Consider the following 23,373-nt stretch of genomic DNA (forward strand, 5'->3'; position numbering starts at 1 on the left):
GGTATGCAGTTACACATTGTGTATTTACTGTTTTTAACAATTTTCTCCAGCAACTTAAAGCAAAAAATAAAATAAAAAATAGAGCACTGATAAGGCTCGAGGCAAAAGCGCGACCGGCCACATGAAATCATCTTCATTCCGTTTACTGCTTCATACACCTGTGAAGTAAAAACGAAAAAAGCTTTTCCTCGGCTTATTGCACACAAACAAACGAAACGATATTGTTATCTTATCAGAGCGATTGCAAAAGCTGCAAGATAAATGGCAGCGTATTTGTGTTCAAGTTTTCGCCTCGCTGTTGTGCGTGCGTTCAATTCCAACATCAGTTAACGAACGACGATAAAACGAAGCCAAACGATCGGCCACATGCGCTTTTGGTTCAAACCAAATAAAATACAAAATATCAAGAAGATTTTATAATTACACTTAAACCTCAAACATAACTTTTGTTTTGGTTTCTATTCTTTGGCGACAAAAGTTCTAAGGGAATCACTTCAAGATGGTGTCTGTGGAAACAATTGGATCGATATTCATCAAAGCATTAAAATTGGTAAGCACAAGGTGGATGACTCAAACGATTTTACTAAAATCAAATTCAATAATGAGCAATAAGTGTTTTACGGTCAATAAGTGGAGTGAATAAATATTTTTTTAGGGGAAATAATTTTGCATTTGTTTGGAAGAACTTTTCAAAATGAAGTCTTTAAATTTTTTTTATATAAGCTTTTACCTTTTATAGGAAAAAACTAGCGGTTCCAAAAATAATTACGCTCTTTTGTCATTAGTCATAAGAAAATATTGATTAGGTCATGCCATTGTCAATTGTAAATTTATATTTTTCGGTCATAAACTGTGTGGGGAATAAAAATGTTCTTCAAATTTAACGATGTACTGAGTAAGATATTTACATATGTACGTACATATGTGGACGATAACTAGGCATACACAAATGGATAGATTTCATAAGATAAACGCGCTTATCAATATTCAAATAGCAAATGGAAATGCATGCCAATACTAGCCCCCACTTCGACAATTTAAATAAGAGCGGGAAGGCATAGTCTTAAACTAAACTGACTACGCTGAAATGGGTTCCACTGAAATATTTTTTTATTTTTTTCATTTTTTTCTCTCTCGCAGACAGTCAATATTATTGTGCTCATTCTTTACTGTATTGGCGATGAAGGAATTTTCTTGGGCGTCAGCGGCACATGGAATTTAAATGAGGAGAAGAGCGCGTCGCCAGAAATCGTAGCTTCCGGCATTTTCGTTGGCTTTCTGATCTACACCACAGTGCATTCTGTGGCTTTCTTCTTTGGCACCACCAAACATAAACGGTTCGTAAGAGATTAACTTCGAAAATACAAAAATGGCGTTGCTCAAAACTAATAATTATTATTTAATTTAATTTTTTTCCCAGCGAGCTGACAGACACTCTAATGAATATGGTCGGCACAGCCATGTGGATAGCCATTGGTGGTGTGGCCCTCCACTATTGGGGCGGTTACATGTCTGATCAGGACTTCCTCTATGTGAATGCTGAACGCCAAACCGGCATCGCCATGGGTGCGCTATGTGTAATTGAAGGCGCTCTCTACTTGCTGGACACAGTGCTGGCTTGCATACACTATTCTAAGGCAGAAGACGTCGAATATACAGGAGTAGAACAATGAGCGGAGATGGCGGATAGAATATCAATGGTGCCAAATATCGTTTTTCGATAATTTTTCATCACTTACGATACATATATTTTTACACAAGTGCAAATTAGTTTAAAATACCGCTCAATTCATTATAAGACAAGAAAACCTTTACCATAAAACAATCGTAGCCATTCACATTTGCGAATTCATAAAGTAGTACTAAAAAAAATGAAAATTAATAAAGTAAACGTAAAGTCCTCTTGGACTGAAAATTTTGTTTGTACTATACATATTATTGAATTGATATAAAGTAAGTACGTTATTTTCTCAGTTTATAATTGGTTCAAGTTTTGCAACTTTGAAGAAAGATAAGGATACCTTGCTTGTCATATCCGAAATCTTCGGCCGACCCATAGCAAGATATACTCGTAATGCCTAAATGAAAGCCACGGGCACCAATTACTCTCAGAGTATTAGCATTCTGACCTACCACAATGCAGTTATCTGCACTATAGAGTTGCAAAACTATCGATGGCACTATCGACAGTACCGACAGCTTGCAATTACATATGGCCATCGATAGTTGTAAATACTATCGAATTGTGACATTCCTACTTATCTAGAAAGTTTAATTCAAAGAATCCTACGCATATGTATCTATGTAAAAATGTATAACAAATATACAACAACAGTGTTACCGCTGAAAATTTTTCGAAAGTCGCAAAAAAAGTGTCACACCCGAAATAAAGTATCTTCAAGTAAAAAATCTTTTATACCATGTAGTATATATAGACATTCATTATTTTACCATTCGAAACTTTTTGGGACATATTCATAGTCGAAATAAAATCAACTCTAAAGTTAGTTATAGCTTTCTGACATAATTTTCGATGGAAAATCTGTCAAAAAAGAGTCGATATATTAAAAAGACGCAATATGCATATTTTGCATTTATTATGAAAACAAAATTGCAGTTAAATAACACTTGAGTCACAAAAAAGGAACATTAGTAGATAACAATTATTACAACAAAGTTTAGCATTTTAGGTTTGTATATAAATTATTGTAGATTATTTCTTTGTACCGGCAGCCACGAAAATAAATTTAACACAAATAACTTGGGGGAAATGCTAAGCTACAAAAACCGTGCATTAGAAGTACTGGGCACTTTTCCGAGAAAATTTGGACATAATAAGAAGCTCAGCCAAAATCTGGCCAGAGGTGTAATTTTTAAGTGCCTTTGAAAAGTAAATACTAAAACCGTTTTTAAACAAGGAAAAAACAAATATATTTATGAAGAAATTGTCAAAATGTGTATATGTATAGAGTTTTTAATCAAAGAAAAGTGGCAAAAGTCGCATGGCTTTTAAGAAAAGTTTTAAAATAAGCCTATTTTTAAAAAGTCGGTGTCAGGGGGCATCGATCTCTAAAAACTGTCAAGTTGACACTTTAGTCGCACAGCGGTAACACTGTACAACAAATCTCAAAAACTGGAAAATACCTAGTAAATACCTTAGTTTTATTTGCCTATCGGCACTTTTTTAGGTCTAAAAGATACCATCGATAGTTTCCCTATACTATCCAAGCTATCAAATGGTGCGACTATCGATAGTTTTGCAGCTCTACTGCACCACCAATGGGTATCCCTTCGTGTTATCACAATAACACTAGCCTTGTGCTAAAGATGCTTAAGATCAAACCACCCTAATTTGCATATCGGAATCCCCTCCCTACGTCAAAAGATATCTCAATCAAGTGGAATTGAACTCCTTGAATTACCCTCACGATTGCCTGCCATGTCAAGGATATCTTCAAGCTTCGGCAACCACCCTCAACGAAATTAAGCCACAATTAAAACACGTGCTCAAACCCCTCCAACTTCAATGCATCTGGTGTAGTAGACTTAATTTCAATTGAATGAAAAAAGGCGCCCAACCAAGGAGAACCATGGGCTTCTTGAACAAAATGAATGTAGCCGATAAGACATTTACGTCAGCATTAAAATGCAAAGGCGCTCAGTGCGTCGGATTTCAGCGAGCCCGAAAGAACAACTGGTACGATGAGGAGTGTCAGGAAGCTGCAGAGAAAAAAGATGCCGCCTACAGGGCCACGCTGCGATCGGGCGCAACGCGCGCTATGTGGGACCGCTATAGGACCTGAAGAGGGAAGCGAGACGTATTTGCCGCAATAAGAAGAGAGAGGCCGAAATACGTGAGTGCGAAGAGCTTGAAATGCTGGCCGACAGGGAGAATGCCCGAAAATTTTACCAGAGAGTTAAGCGACTTACGGAAGGTTTCAAGACCTGGGCGTACTCCTGTAAGAACAACAATGGCGGCCTAATAACCGATGTCCAGAGCGTACTTAAATTATGGACCACCACTAAATGGTAGCAGCACGGAAAGTTGTGGAGAAGAAGAAGAGCTCAGTGCAGTCTACTCCTGTAAAGCTACGATTGGGAAAGACTGGGGGCTGCGACCGCAGATAACACAGTTCTACAAAAAAGAGTAAAGCAGAAATACGTGGGAAGTTCTGTTTATTTTCTGGTAAGTCTTTTCGGGTAAAGCAATAATGAAAATATGAAATTTGCCAAACACCCCCAAAATCTTGAATTACCATCAAAATCCCGGGTTTTCATACTTTTGCGCACTTAAATATAAGCCTGTAACTTAGTTTATTATGTGAATAAAGAAACCTTAAAATGCCTGTAGTACTTTTTCATCGGTTTTATCTCTTTTTATGAATTTTAGGTATTTTCACAGGACCTCATAATCGTAAAATTATGAGCGACGTGAGCAAGCTAAGCTCTGTAAAAAAAGGCGTGCATGGAAGAGTTTTGTATGCAATAATTTCCTTGAAAACCACAGAAGCGGCGACTATTTCACTGTTGTTAACGAATTTTTGAATGCTTAAGTTTAAATGGGGTGTAATATGTCCATGAAAATTCATTTCCTTAATTCGCATTTGGACTTCTTCTCACATAATTTGGGTCACTCCAGTGATGAACAAGGCGAACACTTTCACCAAGAAATAGCTAGAATTGAAAAACAATTCGAAGGAAAAATAAATAAAATAAAAATTATCTTAGAACATCGCTGGTCACTAGAACGAGAAACTGATGATGCTGAATTATGAAAAACAAAACGTCAAACAAGCATTTTTGAGTTGTATAGCCAAAAATAGTATTTTTGCCAAAATTTGGTTTTCATAAACAGTTTGATAACTCAGCAAACTTTCATCCGATTTTTGAAAGTGAACATTCGATTTACTCGTTATTAAATTTGGTTTTACAATCTATTTAGGACTAGTATGGTCTTCTTATAAAAAGGGAATAGATTTTATGGAAAATGCCTTTTTTCTCCTAAAGAGATAGAGTATATTCGATTAAGAATATCCACGATTTAGATTTCCGTTTTTTGCCTTTTCTACCTTAAATGCCAGTATGCAGCTCTCAAGAAAAGCAAAAACTACATATAAAATGACGTACAAGAAATGGCTAAGAAATTTTCTTGTGTCAAATTTCCGTAAGGCAGAACGCAGTTCTTAAAAAATATACTACGCTTTCTATTACGGTTTTCAAAAGTTTTTTTTTGTGAAAAAGAGCACCAGGCAACCGATGTTTGCAACAGAAATATTGCCCGTTCCAACATTTCTTGAGGAAAGAGTGAGGCAACAGGCTGTGAAGTATCAGATGTCAAAATTCCCTGGACACACGCAAGAAATAATGGCAATTTTTTTCTTGACCGTTTTCTTGAAAGCTGCGTACTGGCCTTTAATTCTAAAGAGCAAGAAAAAAGCCCTTATGCCTGATAATATGAAAGTTTTAAACGTTCCATTTTTAAATTGGGTGCCACTTATCGAGCGCATGTTTAGTACATTCAAAACTTTTCTTAGCGAAAATCTAATGAAAATGCTAGCAAAAAATTTCAAAATGCATCTTGTGGTTCAATGTTACTACAACTATAGCGATTAAAGTTGTGTGAGTTAAAAACTCGAAAGGAAAAATAGTCAAAGATTCAAAGTAGACATTTTTCATATAATGAAACTTTGCAGTTCATAGTTTTTCTCTTTTTACTTGTAAAATACATACATATTTCTAAACTAAATGTATTTTTGATTTTTTTTTGTTTTTGTCTTGTTTAGTGGCTTCTTTTGCATTGTTTTCGGGTTCTAGTGGCTTTTCCTGCCTATTTCGCTATTTAATTTAACCTTTTCTAGCCTATGTCGTTATTTTAGTTTACATTTTTTTTATAGGTTTTTAGGTCCTAAAAATCTGTTCCCTGCTTATAAAATAGTGCGTAAAATATATGTAATGGACATGGCGGCTATCAAAGCCTTAGGGTCGGCAACGGCTAACTCGATATTCGTTAAGGAATGTTGAAGATCCCTAAAGGCTCTACAGCAACACATAATTAATCTTTACTAAGTCCCGGGGCCCGGGGTCTGCGAAAGCAGACGAATGTGCTTAAAATGGATCTGAGATGGGGCTTGGGGAGCGATTCAGATCATGAAACTTCCTCTGCGATTTCTGTCTTCAGAATTTGACAGAGTGACCAGCGCAGTCACCAATAGCATACTAACGGGATACTGGACCATGGTCCATATGGCCGCCAGGCTTGTAGCCCCGCATAAAGATTTCTGCAGAAGCTGCAGGGATGTGGAGGAGATAGAATTAGGCCAGCACATCATTCGCGAGTGTCCAGTGCTCCAAGGAAAAGGCCTCAAGTTTCTTGGGGACCATTTCTTCGAGAGCTTGCATACCTTGGGGAAAGCTAGACTGGAAAGACTACTACGATTCGCCAGAGAGTAAAAATGGTTCAAAACCATGTAGGGATAGGCAAGGGGTAACCCGCCCTGGGCATCGCAATGGGCCTTTGTGGCCTCCGAGTGAACTCTTATCAGAGCTGCCCGTTTAACCTACCCTAATCTAAAATGCATTCACAAATATTGAGCATAGCCAGACTTGCTAAAAGAAAACTTGTATCCAGTACTATAAAAGGGAGTTCCCACCCGCCCAAACCTTTTTTTACTTTTTCTACATTCTAACTAAAAATTGCGAGAAATCTGTCCAGTTTTCAATCGACTGTATGTATAATAACACTGGTGTACAGCAGAAATGTTCTATGGATGCCACTATCCAATTCCCATGTAGAATTCCCCGGTAATTCCAAAAATCGAGATTTTATTTTTTCTATGGATAGCTTTTCGAGATATTTCCAAATTACCGTTATTCAGATTTAAAAAAATTGTGGTTTCACTTAATCGCGTATATCTTACGAACCAATTGAATAATCGTAATACGAGATACGGTAAATGAAAGAAAATAAAATTCTCCATAAACCGTATATACATCGCTTTTCGATAGGGCTTATAGTTTCTGAGAAATTAATTAATCATTTCTGACGCCTCTTGTTTTCGATGCAAACACTCTACCTAGTCAGGTGTAAGTGGCGTATGAGTAACAACTCTTTTCTGCTCATATTTCATAGAAAAAATCGTTGCGCATTTTCATTTGACCAATCATTATTTTCTTATTTATTTATCAATTTTCTTCATTAGAAGCTTCGTTTTTTTCCAAGGGAAGGCTTTAACACAAGGCCAAAATATTTACACAGAAACTGTTATTTTTTGACTTTTTTCCCTGTTACAATTTGGAATTTTTGCATTTTTCCATCAAAAAAACAAAAAAATCTGGAATAATTCATTAATTTCTGAGAGGCTATCAGGGCTATCGAAAAGTGGTGTATATACGGTTTATAGAGAATTTTATTTTCTTACAATTACTGTATCTCATATTATGATTATTCAATTGGTTTGTAAGATATACTTGATTAAGTTGAACCACTTTAAGTTGAATACCGGTAAATTACAAATATCTTGAAAACGTATCCATACAAAAATAAATAAACTCGAGTTTCGGAATCAGCAAACGATTCTACATACAAATTGGATTGTGGCTTCTGGAGAACAAAGTAAAAAAAAAATTAAAATGTGTGATCCAGTGTAATTGTGGCAGATAACTCCATGCAAAGTTAAAACAAAACTAATGCACCCCTTACCTGTACAACTGCTGCTGAATCCACTGTGTCCACGTTGACTTGTCGATTACTTTTCGCCATGCGCTGCCTCTTCGGACAACCGTCCTCTAAATTCAGCCAATCCACAATTTGCTTATCCCAAATGAACGAATTACGCGAAAACTCATTCAGCCGTTCCAGTTTACGCGAGTCCAAACTATCGCGATACACGTTACGCGGTTTATCCAAGTTGTGTTCATAATCGGTATCGAAATTAAGGCTACTTCGCGATTGGCTACGCCGATCTGCGTTTTGACGAGCGGAACTCGGTTTACGACGACGGACTACCGTAACCGGCGCGGATATCGCTGCTGATGCGCCACTAGTATTAGGTGTCAAAGGTGGAGGATTCTGCTCAGTTCGTAGGCTCAACGTGGAAAGTTGTCGTTCCAGCTGTTTCTCATAGCCATTGAATTTGTCGTAGTCAATGAAGGACATATTCTCATAACTAACCATATTGTCGATAGCTTGCAAGGATTGTAAAGACGCGCTCCATTTTGGATTGAGCTTGTCCTTCTTCTTCTCTCCCGTTATGGTGGCAATGGTGCTCTTAAAGGAGGCTAGCAGCGTGTTGGAGCGCCGCCGCTGAAAATTCGCGATCGGATCAAAGGGTACGCCATTGCCCTCGCCAGGTGCCAATGAGACGGTCGATGGCTTGCGCCGCACCGGCGTACCATTATTGCACGCTTCCACCGGCGTTGAGGTCAGCGGGTGTGAATTTGGTCGTTGCGGTGTTGCCGTTGGCGTTTTTGTTATTGTTGTCGATCCACTCACGAGCGGCGGTACCATGGCACCATTGACATTAGATATGTGGGCGACGGACAACGATGTGGCTGCCGGCAAAAGATCACATACTTCCATGGAATTCTTGCGCGGCGACGACGGTGATGTGGGATCCGTCTCCTCGCACAGCTGTTCCAGTTGCGGTTCTATTAAGCTGCGTCGATTGGTGCGACGCAGCAATATCATTGAGCGGCTGCGTGTGAACTTGAATGGCGTGGCATTCTCGTCGTCCACCCTCGTCAGATTCTCCTTGCTGCCCGTAATAGAGTTGAGTAGCTTGGAGAGTTTGCCACGCAGCGAAAAACTATTTGATCGTTCAAATTTCGGTGCATTCTCGTAGCCAGGCAAGATGCTAGTCGCTGGCAGCGATATTGAAGAAGGTGTGGCGCTCAACGCACGACCGGCAGAATCGAGCATTTTTTGGTTGATGTTATTATTATTTTGTACAATATGGTTGTTGTTATTGTTGTTGATGTTGTTGTGTACTGGCATTTTAGTAGTTTTTACGCCCAGTCTGTTGGTGTTGCCGGGGGTCACCACATTAGGTGGGGCAGTCGTTATAGTTGTTGTTGTCACCTCGGTTTGCTGTTGACCTTCCTGCAGTTGTTTTTGCTGCTGCTGCTGCTTCAATTGTTGCTTCTTATTGGCCTTAATCGTTTTCTTTTGCGCTTTCGTACCATTTTTTAATTCTCTGGTAGAATTCATTATCGCAATCGCCGTGTTGTGAACTTTCGAACTCTTTGTCAAGTATTCTTAAAAACTTAAAGACGGGTTCAGCTACAGCTCAGTTGTGCATCTGTTTTGTACTCTGAAAAAGTAAAGAAATTAGAAAATTAATAGAAGCTGAAAATTATGAATTCTGTGATTAAAAACTTTATATGGGACATGGTCTACCCTTAACGCGTTCAAAAAAATATGCAGAGGTCGTTACATATTTTTCTTTTATAGATCGAATCCTACAGCTAACACGCCAGCGAAAACAAATTTGAATAGGAAATTCTATGGTAGTTTCTCATTGAATTAGTTAGTCAATTAAGTGGTCAATTACTCACCATCCCAAGAGAAAAGTTGCACTGTTCAAACATTTGTCACTCGAAGAACGCTAAATGCATTTTATTCTTATTCTTACTTTTATTTGTATTTGCTTTCGTAACTGCAAAACATTATATTTAAAAAAACTGATTGTTTTATGTGCAACGGCAGAAGCAATGCCAGCAGCATTTCAATTGCGAAATGTCCAGCCAACAAACGTTACAACGATGCCGAATGCGACAGAAATTTTGCTCAAATAGAAGTTAAAATGAATAGCGAAACACGTATTCCCTTTCATTGTTTCGTTCGTCGATTGGTCGGCTATTAAATTGATTCGAAGCGTTGCTTTTTCGTATCTAGGTAAATTGTGAAGAACATGAAAACAACAAAAATGAGAAAAATTTGTTGCTTATCAAATCACAATGAATGTGTTATAAAAAAAGATTCAAAAAAGAAACAACATAATAAAAAAAGCAAAGCGAATGTTAAATTTCGAGTTGAAGCGACGCATATAATACATGGAACTAGATAAGGGGTCTCGACACTAACACTTCACTTTAAAGTGTTGAGCAGAGCGGGTAGAGCGCAGCCTGGAAACAGGTACTGACTGCACAGTGTTTTGAATGAATTATGAAATATGAGAAAAAAAAATAATACTGCTGCTTTCATTAACAGGGCGATTCTGGCAACTGCCTTTCCACTCACCACAGTTTTTCGAAAGACAAAAGTCTTTAATAAAACAATCGTCAATTCTGGCAACTATCTTGAAAGCTCTTTACTGACTTTCGAAAGACTAAATGGAAAATCTGCTAACAAGGAGGTCTTACCATTCTGCTGTTCGCCTTTATAAAAATTTAATTAAAATAAAGAAACATAATATTTTTCTTTTTAAAAGAATAAAAATTAATAAATAAAAGAAAATTCAATTAGAAAAATTAGAAAATTGAATCAGAAAAGAAGGAAATAGTACTGAAAAATTTAATTAGATTAAAAACATGTTTATTTAAAAAGGACAAAAAAAAAAACAATTAAAAAATTATATAAGATCCTAAAAATGAAATGAAATAAAAAAAAAATTATTTTTCTTTTTAAAACAATTAAATCTAAAATTAAAAGTAAATGAAATAAACAAAAGAATACCAAATTACATTAAAAAAAGGAAAAAATAAATTAAATAAGTTTCTAAAAATTAAATGATACTTAAAAAAACATTTTTATTTTTTCACAAAAAAAATCTAAAAATTAAAAAAAATTAACTGATAAAATAAAAAAAAATATAAAAGAATAAAATGAAATAAGTTCCTAAAATTATATGATATTAAAAAAAAAATATTATTTTCAAAACAATAACAACCAAATCATTAAAGAAAATTACATTAAACAAAAATAATCAAAAAAGCAAAAAACAAAATAAGTTTCTTAAAATGAAATCAAATTAAAAAATTTATATCGATGGTCATCTGACATCTTACTGACACCACTCAAAATTTCATATATTTCAGTAGAGCCAATTAAGGATTATGTGTTTCGTAATTTAGCCATAGTAAGTCTTAGAACGTAATTATTCCGGATTATTTGCAGTCATTCTGTAGGGAAAATTTGTAAGCTTTCAAATTATCTCTTTTTTCTTAAAATTTAGTAAGTGTTGGACTGCAAAAATGCGAAATAAATAACAACTCGTAAGTAGTTAAACCAAAAAAATTCCATTTATATTGCCGAAAAACAGCACAAAACGAAAAGTGTCGTTATTTCCCATAAAAAACTTACTAAGTGTCTTACTGAAACTATGAAATGAACAACGGCGCAATATGAAAAGTGTCGTTATTTCAAAATAAAATATAAATTTTATGTCGAATATATTTTTATTTTGACTTCGCATCCTAGCGGTTCCATTTATTGCAAATCTATGTCGTAATATGACCTACCGCTGGAAACGCCCATATGTCTTTACTTTGGAATTGATATGTAAAGCAATATGGATATACTTTGTATTTTGGGCTTTACAGAGTCCAACACTGAGATTTAGTTTTTTTTGAATTTGGTATCGATATTGGGAATATCGAGTATTTTTATCCCGATAATAATGGGTACCCGATATATTTACAGCGATAATTTAAATGAGTACTTTATCGATACTTTCGGTTTGATATCGTGTCGCTAAACAAAAACCTTTCCTACCATCTTGCCATCTGTCCTCCAATTGTCTTACGAAAGACTGTTTACTACCTTAGCCAGAATGGCTCTGTAAGACTGTTCAATGACAATATATTTATGGACATACATATTTAGGTAAGCGTTTGACTAATTTTAGAGAAGTGCACGCCGTTTCAAACTTCTGATAATTCATGAAGATGTGTTTGAAAGAAATTATAAGGCAAATCAGTTTTCAAGGGGACTGTTTAATGTTAAAAGACTAAATTACGCACTGGATGGGAGGCCGAAGTAAACCTTAGATTCCTTCATAAACTGAGAGTCAAGTCGATGCTCTTTGAGTCGACAAAACTCGAAATAACCAGGTCAGCAGAAATTATAAGGCAAATCAATTTCAAGGGAGAAATGGTAAATTTTCGGGTACTTTTTAATGTTAAGAGACTGAAATAGGCACTGGATGGGCGGCCGAAGTAAAGCTTAGATTCCTTCATAAACTGAGAGCCAAGTCGATGGTCTTTGAATCGGCAAAAGTCGAAATAACCAGATGAGTAAAATCAAATTGAATTGATTAGCAAATTTAATGCTGTACTTCTTCTTCTTATTTGGCACTACAACCGTTTGACGGTTGGGCCGATACCAAAAAGCTTCGCCACTTGCCTCTCTCCTTGGCGGATTTGCGCCAGTTATTCATTCCAAGTGCGGACAGGTCCTTCTGCTTTTGGTCGTTCAATTGTGGTCGGGGCGGATTTGCTTTTATTGTCCACCCATGGGTGCGGAGTCGAAGGATCTTTTCACCGCAGCGTCGTCATCCGTGCATGCAACATGCCAGCGCAATCGTTGTGAATTGTATGCGCTTAACTTTACCCACGTCGTTAAAAAGCTTGTACAGTTCGTCATTCCAGGCCCATAGATTTTGCGTAGAATAGCTCTCTCGAAGCACCCAAATTTTCTCACCTTTATTAGACATCGTCCCACATTAAATGACGGGCATGATGAGAGATTTGTAGAGCATGATGAAACGGCTTCTTATGGATTGGACAAACTACACTGAGATTCCAATCTTTGGACATGTATTCATCAGACCAAATTCTACTTAATAGCTGATACATGTGCCCGACCAGCTCTTCGCCGCCGACTTTGAACAGCTCAGCCGGTATACCGTCGGCTCCGGGGCCATTGTGGTTTTAAGCCCCCTTATTGCTGTTTTTACCTCGTATTGGTTAAGTGGATGAACATGAGCTTCGTACCTAAACATTGGTTCGGGTTCTTCTTCCTCCACATCTCAAGTGTACTCTGGACATCTGTTAACAGATTTCCATCTTCAAGGAACCAGCCCCGGTCTTGAAACCATTGGATTGCTGCTTATTTTCTGATAGAACTGTCGAGCCGCATTCCTTCTGCCAGCATCTTTATGCCTATCGTTTCTTTCTTTTGAATATACGTCTTTTCTCATCTCTCGGTATCGTTCCACTGTTGTTCGCGTAGGTATTGGCTGCAGGATGGCTTTGTATGCTGCGTATTTCTCTGCACGACACTTTTCGTTATACCAACAGTTCCTGCATGGGCGGTAGTATCCAATCACCTCTTCCGCAACGGCACGAAAAGATTGCGAGATGGATTCCCACTACTCATTTATATCCGGCCGATGAAAGATTTCTTGTTAAAGCAGGATTGAGAGTCGATTGCGAAATTTCCCGGCTGTCTGTTGTGTCTGCCTGACCCACGTTCTTCATTGCACTGAGGCGTATGCGGACCTTGACGCTCGAAGCGTATCTTCCGCCTATGATATATTTGGTTCTTCGTTATTTGATCAGTGGGCACATCAGTGGGTTTGTGGATGTTTCGATACTGGTATTAATGGTTTACTAATAGTCCAAAAACCAGTTGCCAGCCGAAGGTTAGCTGAATTTTTATGGATGTAAATCCTGATAAGCTGCAGAACAACAGTCTGGTTGTTGAAAGGCTAGGCAAAATGGTAAGCATTTCATTCTGCTGGTGAAAACGGCAGTAAGATCTTGAAGAATTTTAATTTATGGCTGCTAGGAAAAACAGATAGAAGTGCTTAAAAGGGTTTTTCTTTCTACAAAATTCGAGAATATACAGAAGTACAACAAATTCTTGAAAAAGCACCCCTTTAGGAACTTCCGGGTTTTCTAGCAGCCATAAAGTAAAATTGAAATACAACAAGGTACGAAAAAAAATGGTTACATAAAACCCTAATTTTCTTCACTACACAAAAAACAAGTTACTTGGTTCTGTTCTATCGCAGCAGTTTAATAGTCGTCTACTAAGTTTTAGAAATGGAACAATTTTGGTTTTGTAATGGAATAAACTTATCTATCTTATCTATAAACTTTTCTATCCCCCCATCTCTCATTTGTCTCTCTCTAGCTCTATCTCTCTCTCTCTCTCTAGACCGTTTGAAATATCTAGGCTCTAGCGAGTCTTCGAAGAGTACCTAGTCCCGTTAAACTATTTTCCCCTTATGGGATGGAATCTGGACCACTGTTAACCACCGAAACACCGCAAAATGGCCAATATTATCGGTGTTTGTGATGAAGACAAACTTGTAGTCGCATAGCTTTGGGAATGTTAACAACTGTTTGGCTGTTTATGTGCAATTACAACAAGCTAATAAAAAAAGCCAAACACATTTTGACAATTACAAAGGCGCATGAGGTTCAATGATAAGCCAACAGCTATTTGTTTTACTACATACATGTGTATAACGTTCAGCAAATAAACAGATATAAAAGCTTGCAATGTATGTATGTAAGTCTATGTACTATGTACTATATAATTCACTTGGGTCTTAACTCAGTGCTTCATTATTGAAGTGAAGTTTAAAGTTCAAATGCAGCTTTTGATTTAGTTTTCAACTGTACTATGATATATATGTATGTAAGTAACCTTGTGTGTGAAAGATGCGCGTACAAATGAAAATAATTTTATAAGAGTTAGGGCCAAATTCACAGTGCGTAGTTAACTCAGAATCGGCAGTTAACTACAGATTTTTGTACTGACTCTTCACTTACTACAAAAAAAAAAAAAGACAACGCCGAGACATGGAATATGTTTAGTTATCAAATTTCGCACTATGTTTTTTTGCTCTGAGCTTTATCAGCGCACACGACGAAAGTACAAATCTTGATAAAATTCCGCAAGTGCTGTAATTTTCGTTTATAAAATTAACTGGCTTCAGTAAAATTGTAGCAAAAAAGACTGATCACTTATAATTATAACGACGTACATTTGAAAGACGCTATGCGTACTTTGCCTTTAATTGATTTCAATTTCGGCGCTCATTAATCAGAAGTATGTATATATGTACATACGTACATACAAATACAAGTATGTAACACCAAAGCTTGGTTCTATTTAAATGCTGTATAATTACGGTGACCATCCGTACTTTATTTCAAAGGGAAGTCCTATTTCTCAAGATGCTGTCCTTAGACTTTATTTATTTTTCTAAAAATCTGTTTTGTCCTTTATTTCAAAACTTGTCATTTGAAAGTACTTTTTTTTTTTAGGATGTCAGACATTAATCCATTTAAGAGAATAAAAACATTTCCACTCAGTGTAGGGAATCTAGAGATGCATATTTCAGCTGATATACTATCGTGGCGTAATGTGTACTCCATCTACCTTCGCATGTAAAGGATCCACTTATTTTCCCGTAAGCAGTGACCTCATCCATCGACATCATCGGTAACAAAAACCGCAAAGTCTGTTCTGCCTTTTCCAAGTTGGATAAGGAAGCAAAGCGAATGGGTCTGGTGGTAAACGAGGACAAGACGAAGTATCTCCAGTCATCAAACAAACAGTCAGCACATTCGCGCCTTGGCACTCACGTCACTGTTGACAGCTACAATTTCGAGGAAGTGGATAATTTCGTTTACTTGGGAACCAGCATTAACACCGATAATAATGTCAGCATGGAAATCCAACGCAGAATCACTCTTGTCAACAAGTGCTACTTTGGACTGAGTAGGCAATTCAGAAGTAAAGTCTTCTCTATGATCACCGTATGTATAATCCAAGCCAGCAAAATATCCGGAAACGTATTCGAAAATGTAAAAAATTTCGTATACAAATAGGATATTTCATTCGTTTTCTAATTCCATTTTCTGCCGTTTTTCCGATACGCTATCCCACTAAAGTGTGCATCCGAGACGTCTGTTAAGAAAAGCACTGAAACTGATAATGAAACGGAAATGTTTTCGGTTGTTTTTCTGAAATTTTTCTGATTAAATTTTTTGTTGAAAATACTTCCATTCTGAACTTCACGGATGCCGTTTCATAGTTACTGTAAACTACAAAAAAAAAACATATTTAAATTTTAATAAATACTTTCTACATAATTGTAATATTTTGCATCTGACGGAGTTCGAACCTGGGACCTCCATAAAACTTATAAATAGCAGCACTTATCTCTCCAGACTCACATGTTTTCCAAATGTTTACAATTGAAAACTTTTCCTGTATGTACTTTTTCGGATACGAAAAATGCGCAGTCGCCAAAATATACGTATCTTTCTCTGCTGAATGGGATGCTATGGAATTTTGTATTATAAACGCTAAAACAATGCTTATTTCATCAGCCGTGAGTAGCGTTTGATTGTCAAAATTTTGTATTTCGCTAGGGAGTGAGTGAAAAGGGAGCGTGTTTGTATTTTTTGTCGCCCTTTTTTATTCTGGCAAGAATAGCTGAAATTTGACAATGGCCCGCTAAAATCAAAAACAAAATACAAGTAATTGTTGTATTTGTTGAATCGATACCACCTTATATGAATTCGCCTTGCGCTACAACGTTCTCACTCTAAAATCTAAAAGACTTAAAAATAAAAGTTGATATCTTATAAAGTTTTGCTGAGTGACACTTATCTGTAAAAATAATGACTTGTACCTGCAGTTATGTATATTGCTGCTGAAATGTTCAGTTTTTGTGGTGCGAGTAAATCCATTTTTTTTTATTATTTCTGCCGCGCAAAACCGTTGACAATTCAAACAGCCGGTCAACGTTTTTTTTTTTTTTGTATTTCAAACCAATATAAAGTACAAAGTTAAGTGTGCGCTGACATCATAATGTTGATTTCAATGTTTATAAGTACATATGTACATATGTATGTACATACATACATATGTATACTGAATACATTCAGACAACCAAACAACGTGACTGAAATCGTTAGCAGCTAAACCAAGAATAGTAACAAACGGAGCTAAACTAGAGAGAATGCAAATAGTAGAAAAAATTATTTGACAGCAGTAAAATAATAGCTGGGAAGAAGGGAGAGAATGGCGCCTCTGGTGGATTGACAAAGTAATCATTAAAAATTCGCAATTCCTTCGCCAAGGCGATATCAAAACTTAAGGCGCGAGTGATGAAAGCAGCCACAGTAGCATGCTGAAATGACTCGCTTATATATACACGAGATTTAGAAGTTTTTATCCAGACGCCCAATCGAGATGTTTGAAATATCGTTGGAGAGGTCTTGCAGAGTGTGTCCAGAAAATGTATTCAAGCTTCATAAACGATTAACCGGACTCTTAAAAATTAGGCCAAAGTGTTGCGAAACAAAAAACTTTTTTTTGCTTTTGCCGGTTTAAGGGGGTATGTGGGAACGCCCAACATATTTAGCGTTATTCTATAGGTCAATCAATACCTTTCCAACGATAGATATAGAGCTAGATGTGTTTTGGTTCGTGTCTCCACTACGAGATGCTTCGCGATGTGTGTAGCGTCTGTACGTACCTTCATGTAATTTTTTTCAAACATTGAGGAACTAAAGTACCAAAAAAACTAGGAAGTTTTTTTTCCAGGATGTTTCGATTCGTAGGCCTTTGGGGGCGTGGCTGGTGACTGAGATTCGAAAAAAGGCGATTTTTTTAACTACCACTGAGGTCGCACTACTCATTCCATAACATTGAAGTGGATATCAGTAGAAGGGTCTTCAAACAAGCTATCTAACACTGTCTTTTGCGTTTGTAAAATATAAATATGTCATAACGTTATCGCCTGAAAACTAAAAATCATGCTGCTGAAAATATACATTTCGGGCATTTTCTCAAAAACTGGTCAGTCGATTTTATTCTAGGTTTCCACAAGTCTAGCCCAAAACCTTAGCTTTCATCTGGTATATAGCTTATATATGGGCAAACTCTTGTTGTGGAGATATTACGATTCAAATAGAAAAAATCTCGCTCCAAAAAGAGTCAAATGGTTAAAAATTAACATATCCGTCTAATTTGGTTACTTTAAGATATAAAAATAACATACCCAGTTCCCCGAAAAAATTGCCCATTCCCCGATTGCCACTTAAACTGAAATTCCCTGCAAATCGGGGGGATTTCCCGCGAGTTGACAATTTGAAGGATGCAGCTGTGCTAATCACTTCGTACATGTCTTGGAAACCACAATTTGTGTGTATTTTAGAGCCTTTTCCAGTCAGATGCCAAAGTTGTAATATTTTTCACCATTTTAATTGCAGGTATGTACACAGTCGGCCGATTCTGAACAGAAACTCCCTGAGAGTTTTCTCTCTTTTCCCTTACCTCTTATCATGAATAAAAATTCCCTGTGGACTTTTTATATTAAATGGCGGAGTTCAGATCTCAAAAAAGTGTCAAACAGCTTCTTCGAAGTTCGAATTTCCCCCTCCTAAGTTTTCGGGGAAAATTCTACTCCCTGCTAGTTAATTATTGGAGAATTCTTTTTCGGGAGAAACAAATTCCCAGAGAACAAACTCCCCGGGAGTATTGAGAATTGGGTTGAGTATTTAACTATGCTACAGAGGTTTATCACCCGCACCTACCTGCGAAGACGCGTACAATATTACCTACAGTTGTACATAAATATGTATGTATGAAGGCATTTAGTTCACCCAATGTGACGCTGCTACTTACATACATATATGTATAAATTGCCACTGAGCAAAACTACTTGAGAAAAAAGCATTAGTTTAATAGCACGAGTGCAACACCGTACACGTGATAGAAGTAAAACTTCTTAAAAAAGCACATGTGTGCGCCCCACACCCGTTAGAAATCTTAACAAAAATTTAACTACGAGGCAATCAAACGAATACAGTAGTTAATTGTATCCAAAGTTGGTACCAAGTTGATAAGTTTTTATCATTTCTCATAATTTTTTTGTTTTTAATTTTTTCGAATACAAAGGATATGATCATTCTTTTCGCTTTATTCTGTATTCGAAAAATTATATGTTTCAATGGACACATCGATTCGAATACATAAATTAGATTTAGATAACATTTAGATTATTGTTTGTATTTTCGTCGATTTTAAATGTGCTACCCCAAAATAATTGATATGAAATAAAACACCTCTTTGAGGTAAAACTTTCGTGTGACGAAAGCTGAACTAGAAACACAAAATTTATGATATAAATTTCGTGACGAAAATCACTACTCATCTTTTAACTGCCTTTGGAAACGTACGGAAAATCTTTAACTAGTAACTAGTATTCAACTTGGTCCTTTAAAACAATATCTCAGTAGACCTCCTGGTCCTAAAATTTTTGCACAGTTGCGCCAATAAAAACGTTATGGGATCCGACTGGCATCTTCAAAAAACTATTATCCAAATGTTATAAATATCGAGAATGTTTCCTGTAGAATTTCTATAAACATATCTGTTACTAACTCATATCTAGCTTAAAATTGTTAGTTAGCCTTAGTTAATGATCTATCTGTAAATACACCACAATGTAAGCTCTCAAGTTAGGAATAAGCTTGGAATGATCCATTAAAAGTCAATAGAAAACTTGAAATCATAAGTTAAACTGGGTTCAGAATTCCAATGAGCCACAACAACTACACCTACTACATATTGTTCTTTGGTGTCCTGATTATAATTTTTAAATGGATAGTCATTCTAAAGATTATAGCTAACAACTTTAAATTGAATTTCGCAAATATTTGCACGTAGAAAAGCAAATTCTTAAAAGTATTTACATACATACATACATATACATATAGTAGATACATAATTGTAAGCAAATTACAGTAGAGCTTCAATAAGTTGTAAGTTCATTCGAGCAAACGAATGCCAATTACTTACTACATATCGTCGTTTAAAGTACAAAACCGCGTATCAAGATAATGCAAAACCGCGTATGTGAATTATGTAAATTATTTTCCAGAGAGTAAAAACACTCATATTTCAAAATGGTTCTCTTTTTTATAAAGCAATCGCATTCCTGGCTAGTATATTTCAGGACGAATGGATAAGGATTGAGCCAAGAGCTTGTGTGAGCACACCAAATTTTTGGGCAGCAAATGTCAGTTACGCGGTTTTGCAGAATGACGATACGTGATTTTGTACTTTAAACGACGATATACATACATACATACAGTGGTCGAAATAATTATAGCCGCACCACATTTTGACAAGTGATAACATATTATTTTTATTGTTATTTAATTTTGATTCTTTTTTTATGAAACTTTAGTTTATTCTTGAACAAAACCCGTGTAAATACAAGTTTCAAATGTGTGCAATATTTAAAAAAAAAATCAACAGACTTTCGTAAAAATTTCGAGCTTTTTTAATTAGATTTTCTAGAAAGATTCTGAGTATGCAGTTTTGTAGCCCATTGATTTTTTAGATTTTTGTTTTTTTTTGTCGAAGCGGTTACGGTTTTCTTCCATATGAAAGTAAATTGTGCGTATTCGTTATACGGAAGCAAATGATACAAAAAAATAATCTAAAATATCAACCGTAATTTTTAGTCATTTGAAACTTGTTCTTTATTGCATTAGAACATTTCTAGGAAATCTAATTGAAAAAGCTCAAAATATTTACGAAAGTTTTTTGGATTTTTTTTTTTAATATTGCACAAAGTTTGCAACTTGGATTTCCACGGGTTTTGTTAAAGAATGAACTATATTTTTATAACAAAATAACCAAAATTAAAAAACAAAACAAAAAATTTTATGTTAAAACTTGTCAAAATGTGGTCTGACTATAATTATTTCGAGCACTGTATGTACTATTTATATGAAATACCACACGTTTAATGATAATAATATCTATGTATAACTGTTCCCAAGTCGTAATAGGTCAATTTCCCTTGAAATCAATATTTCTTTGGGTTCCCAAACAATATTTTAAGGATTATCTAGCCACAGGCGTAATTCAGGATGCCATTTCAGTAGAAGCCTAATAAAAATATAAAATTGTTCAAGGGAAACTTATTATATTTTAATTCAAAGTCAATCCTTCTAAAGTCACTTAAGCCGCTTTATTTGGCGGGCACAGTTATGTAAATATGTATGGAGAATTATTTGGCTATCGCAGTTTCTCCGAGCTTCTCCTACAATTTTGAGGTGTACGTCCTGACGCAAATGGAAGGGCCTGCAGCTTAACGCCTCAGACGAATGGCAAATGGTTTTTATGACAAGTTGTATTTTATTAAATATTTTCATTTCAGCTCATTTTATATTTTATTTTTCATTACTGTATTTCATTTCATCAAATTTTTTAATTTTATTTTACTATTTGTTTATTTTCTTTTGTGTTGATTCATTTGTTTCAATTCTTTTTTTTTTATTATTAACTTCGATTCAGTTTTATTTTCTTTTAATTAACTTCAGATTATTATTACAATTTGTTTTAACTATGAACATATGTATTTATGTGCGTTGACGTGTTGCTTGTATTCTTTCTCTTCTTCTACTTGTTTTTTTTGTTTTACTTTTCAGATAACAAGACACTGCTCCAGTTTAATTAAAAAACATGTCGAAAAAAGCAAAAAAAAAAGCAAGAACAACAAAGCAACAGTCAGAGAGAGACTGATCGCCGTGCGTAATATACATTTATGTGCCTTCACATTTTATCAGCTCAGCGGAGCAGTTGGGAGCAAGAATGATTGCTTGAACCTAGTTTTTTAGTGTTTTACTGTGCTCAAATAGGGCTCTGAAGCTGGAGTAGGTTATGCAAAAATAGTAGTGTGGTTAAGCATTTACATACATACATACATACATACACAAGCACATATACCTATTGGTATACAAATTTATGTCTTGATAAATTTAATTTAGAGAGCTGGGCAAATGACGGAAAATGATGTGGCTTTGATTTTTGTACTATATTGTATGTATGTATGTAAAGTTGAAAATAATTCATACTATTTTATTCACCACAGATAAACACAACTTCTAAATACTTAATTAAATCTTTATACATATGTACAATAGACTGCATCACCAAAAAAAGTTGACTTTTTCCACCAGGATTGAAAAATGTATTATATTTGAAGACGTCCACCAAAATATTTCGGAAAAATATTAAGATTTACGTGAGTGGGACCGATTTGAAAATACTTTCAAAAATGAAGCTTTTTATGATTAAAAATAGCTTTTGAAAGTATTTTTTTGCTAAAAAATAAAAAATCACCTCAGATGACAAAATAGTTTAAGCTTAAAAAATTTGCATTAAAATTATAAAAAAAAATTTCCAACGGAATAATAATAATGACCTCTTTGGTTTAAGAAAAGCTTGAATAACTCAGCCAAAACTTTACCGACTTAGACTTATGAGCAGAAATTGAAAATAACCCTCTCCACTTATTTTGTATGGTGTTTATCACTGACACAAACACACATCTCTCAAGAGTGTTTTTCACCGTGCCAAAACACTCTGTGCGATCTTTTTGTGTGTTTCTGTTGTAGGTTATTTATCAATTGCTTAAATTTCCCTTAGTATGGGGAGCGATACAGTCTAATGTATGTACATATGTAGATACATACATACTTATGTACAAAAAAGTTGACCCTAGTTCATTTTTCACGTGTTGCCGCTGGCGTTTATTAAATTTATTACATTAACTCTTTACTAACAAATATTGCTCTAGTTATTAATAGATTTACTTAATAAAAGGCGTTTAGTCTCATTCGCTTTTGTTCTTCTTTTCTTAACTTATTTCGACCAAAAACAAGCTGCGTCTCTCTGCATCCAAGGCAAACGCTTGCTTAAAGTGCTCCAGTTTTCGTTGTCTAAATCTCTTTTTAATACTCTTCGTTTTAGTTGCTCACTGAAAACTCTTTCCCTCTCTTGCTCTTTCCATATTTCCCTCCTTCTATCTGTATCTCCCTTTGTAAACACACGAATGGGGCTTTAACTGCTTTTGCAAACACTTGGAGCCTAAACTTATCAGCTGATCTAATTAAATTTGCGTTTTTTTTCATCTTCGCGTAAATTTTAAAATTAAATATAAAAAAAAACCTTCAAAGTCATCAAGACTTAGCTATTGCATATTAACGTATATTTTGTTTAAAACTACGATGTTTCTCAATGTACACATTTACTCACATTTCGATGTTGCTTCACTTATCAAATCCAATTTAGTAGTTTAAGTAGCGCAGTTTAAGAAACTTCAAACACGTTTCTTTGGGTTCTATTTACTGCTTATTTTTCTCCGTTTATAATCTGTTCAGCACTTTTATTTTCTTCATGCTTTGCTATCCACTTGTTAATGCATTATTACCACAAAACGAAGTCTCTCATTCTCGCGCTCTTTCTTTTTTGGTATCTTTACTTAATTCATTTACTTTGACTGGGCAGTTCGATATCAACGCGTGCTTAATTTAATACACAGTAAACCCTAGTTTACAGTATTCATTAGTCGTGAATCATATGTTGTAAAATTTTTTGAAGAAACTGTT

At 35.6% G+C, this 23,373-nt stretch overlaps 2 protein-coding genes across 2 annotated transcripts in view; one reads left to right on the forward strand and one right to left on the reverse strand.

The window, feature by feature from the left end:
• The window catches only part of LOC118739191, a 282,485-nt gene extending 259,112 nt beyond the window's left edge, over positions 1-23,373 (reverse strand). Inside the window, exons 1-2 of the mRNA XM_036470378.1 lie at positions 23,021-23,373; positions 7,700-9,308 (exon numbers count right to left, since the gene is read on the reverse strand). Coding sequence (XP_036326271.1) covers positions 7,700-9,205 — 1,506 coding nt within the window. The 5' untranslated portion in view covers positions 9,206-9,308; positions 23,021-23,373. The remainder of the gene's footprint in view (positions 1-7,699; positions 9,309-23,020) is intronic.
• On the forward strand, positions 143-1,868 carry LOC118739194 (protein snakeskin-like). The gene is made up of 3 exons (XM_036470383.1): positions 143-550; positions 1,141-1,337; positions 1,421-1,868. The coding sequence occupies exons 1-3, from the start codon at positions 500-502 to the stop codon at positions 1,671-1,673; spliced, it is 501 nt and encodes a 166-aa protein (XP_036326276.1). The 5' UTR covers positions 143-499; the 3' UTR covers positions 1,674-1,868.

The sequence above is a fragment of the Rhagoletis pomonella genome, unplaced genomic scaffold, assembly GCF_013731165.1.
Source record: "Rhagoletis pomonella isolate Grant_MI unplaced genomic scaffold, Rhpom_1.0 Rhpom_scaffold_00005, whole genome shotgun sequence".
In the NCBI taxonomy this organism is placed as follows: Eukaryota; Metazoa; Arthropoda; class Insecta; order Diptera; family Tephritidae; genus Rhagoletis; species Rhagoletis pomonella.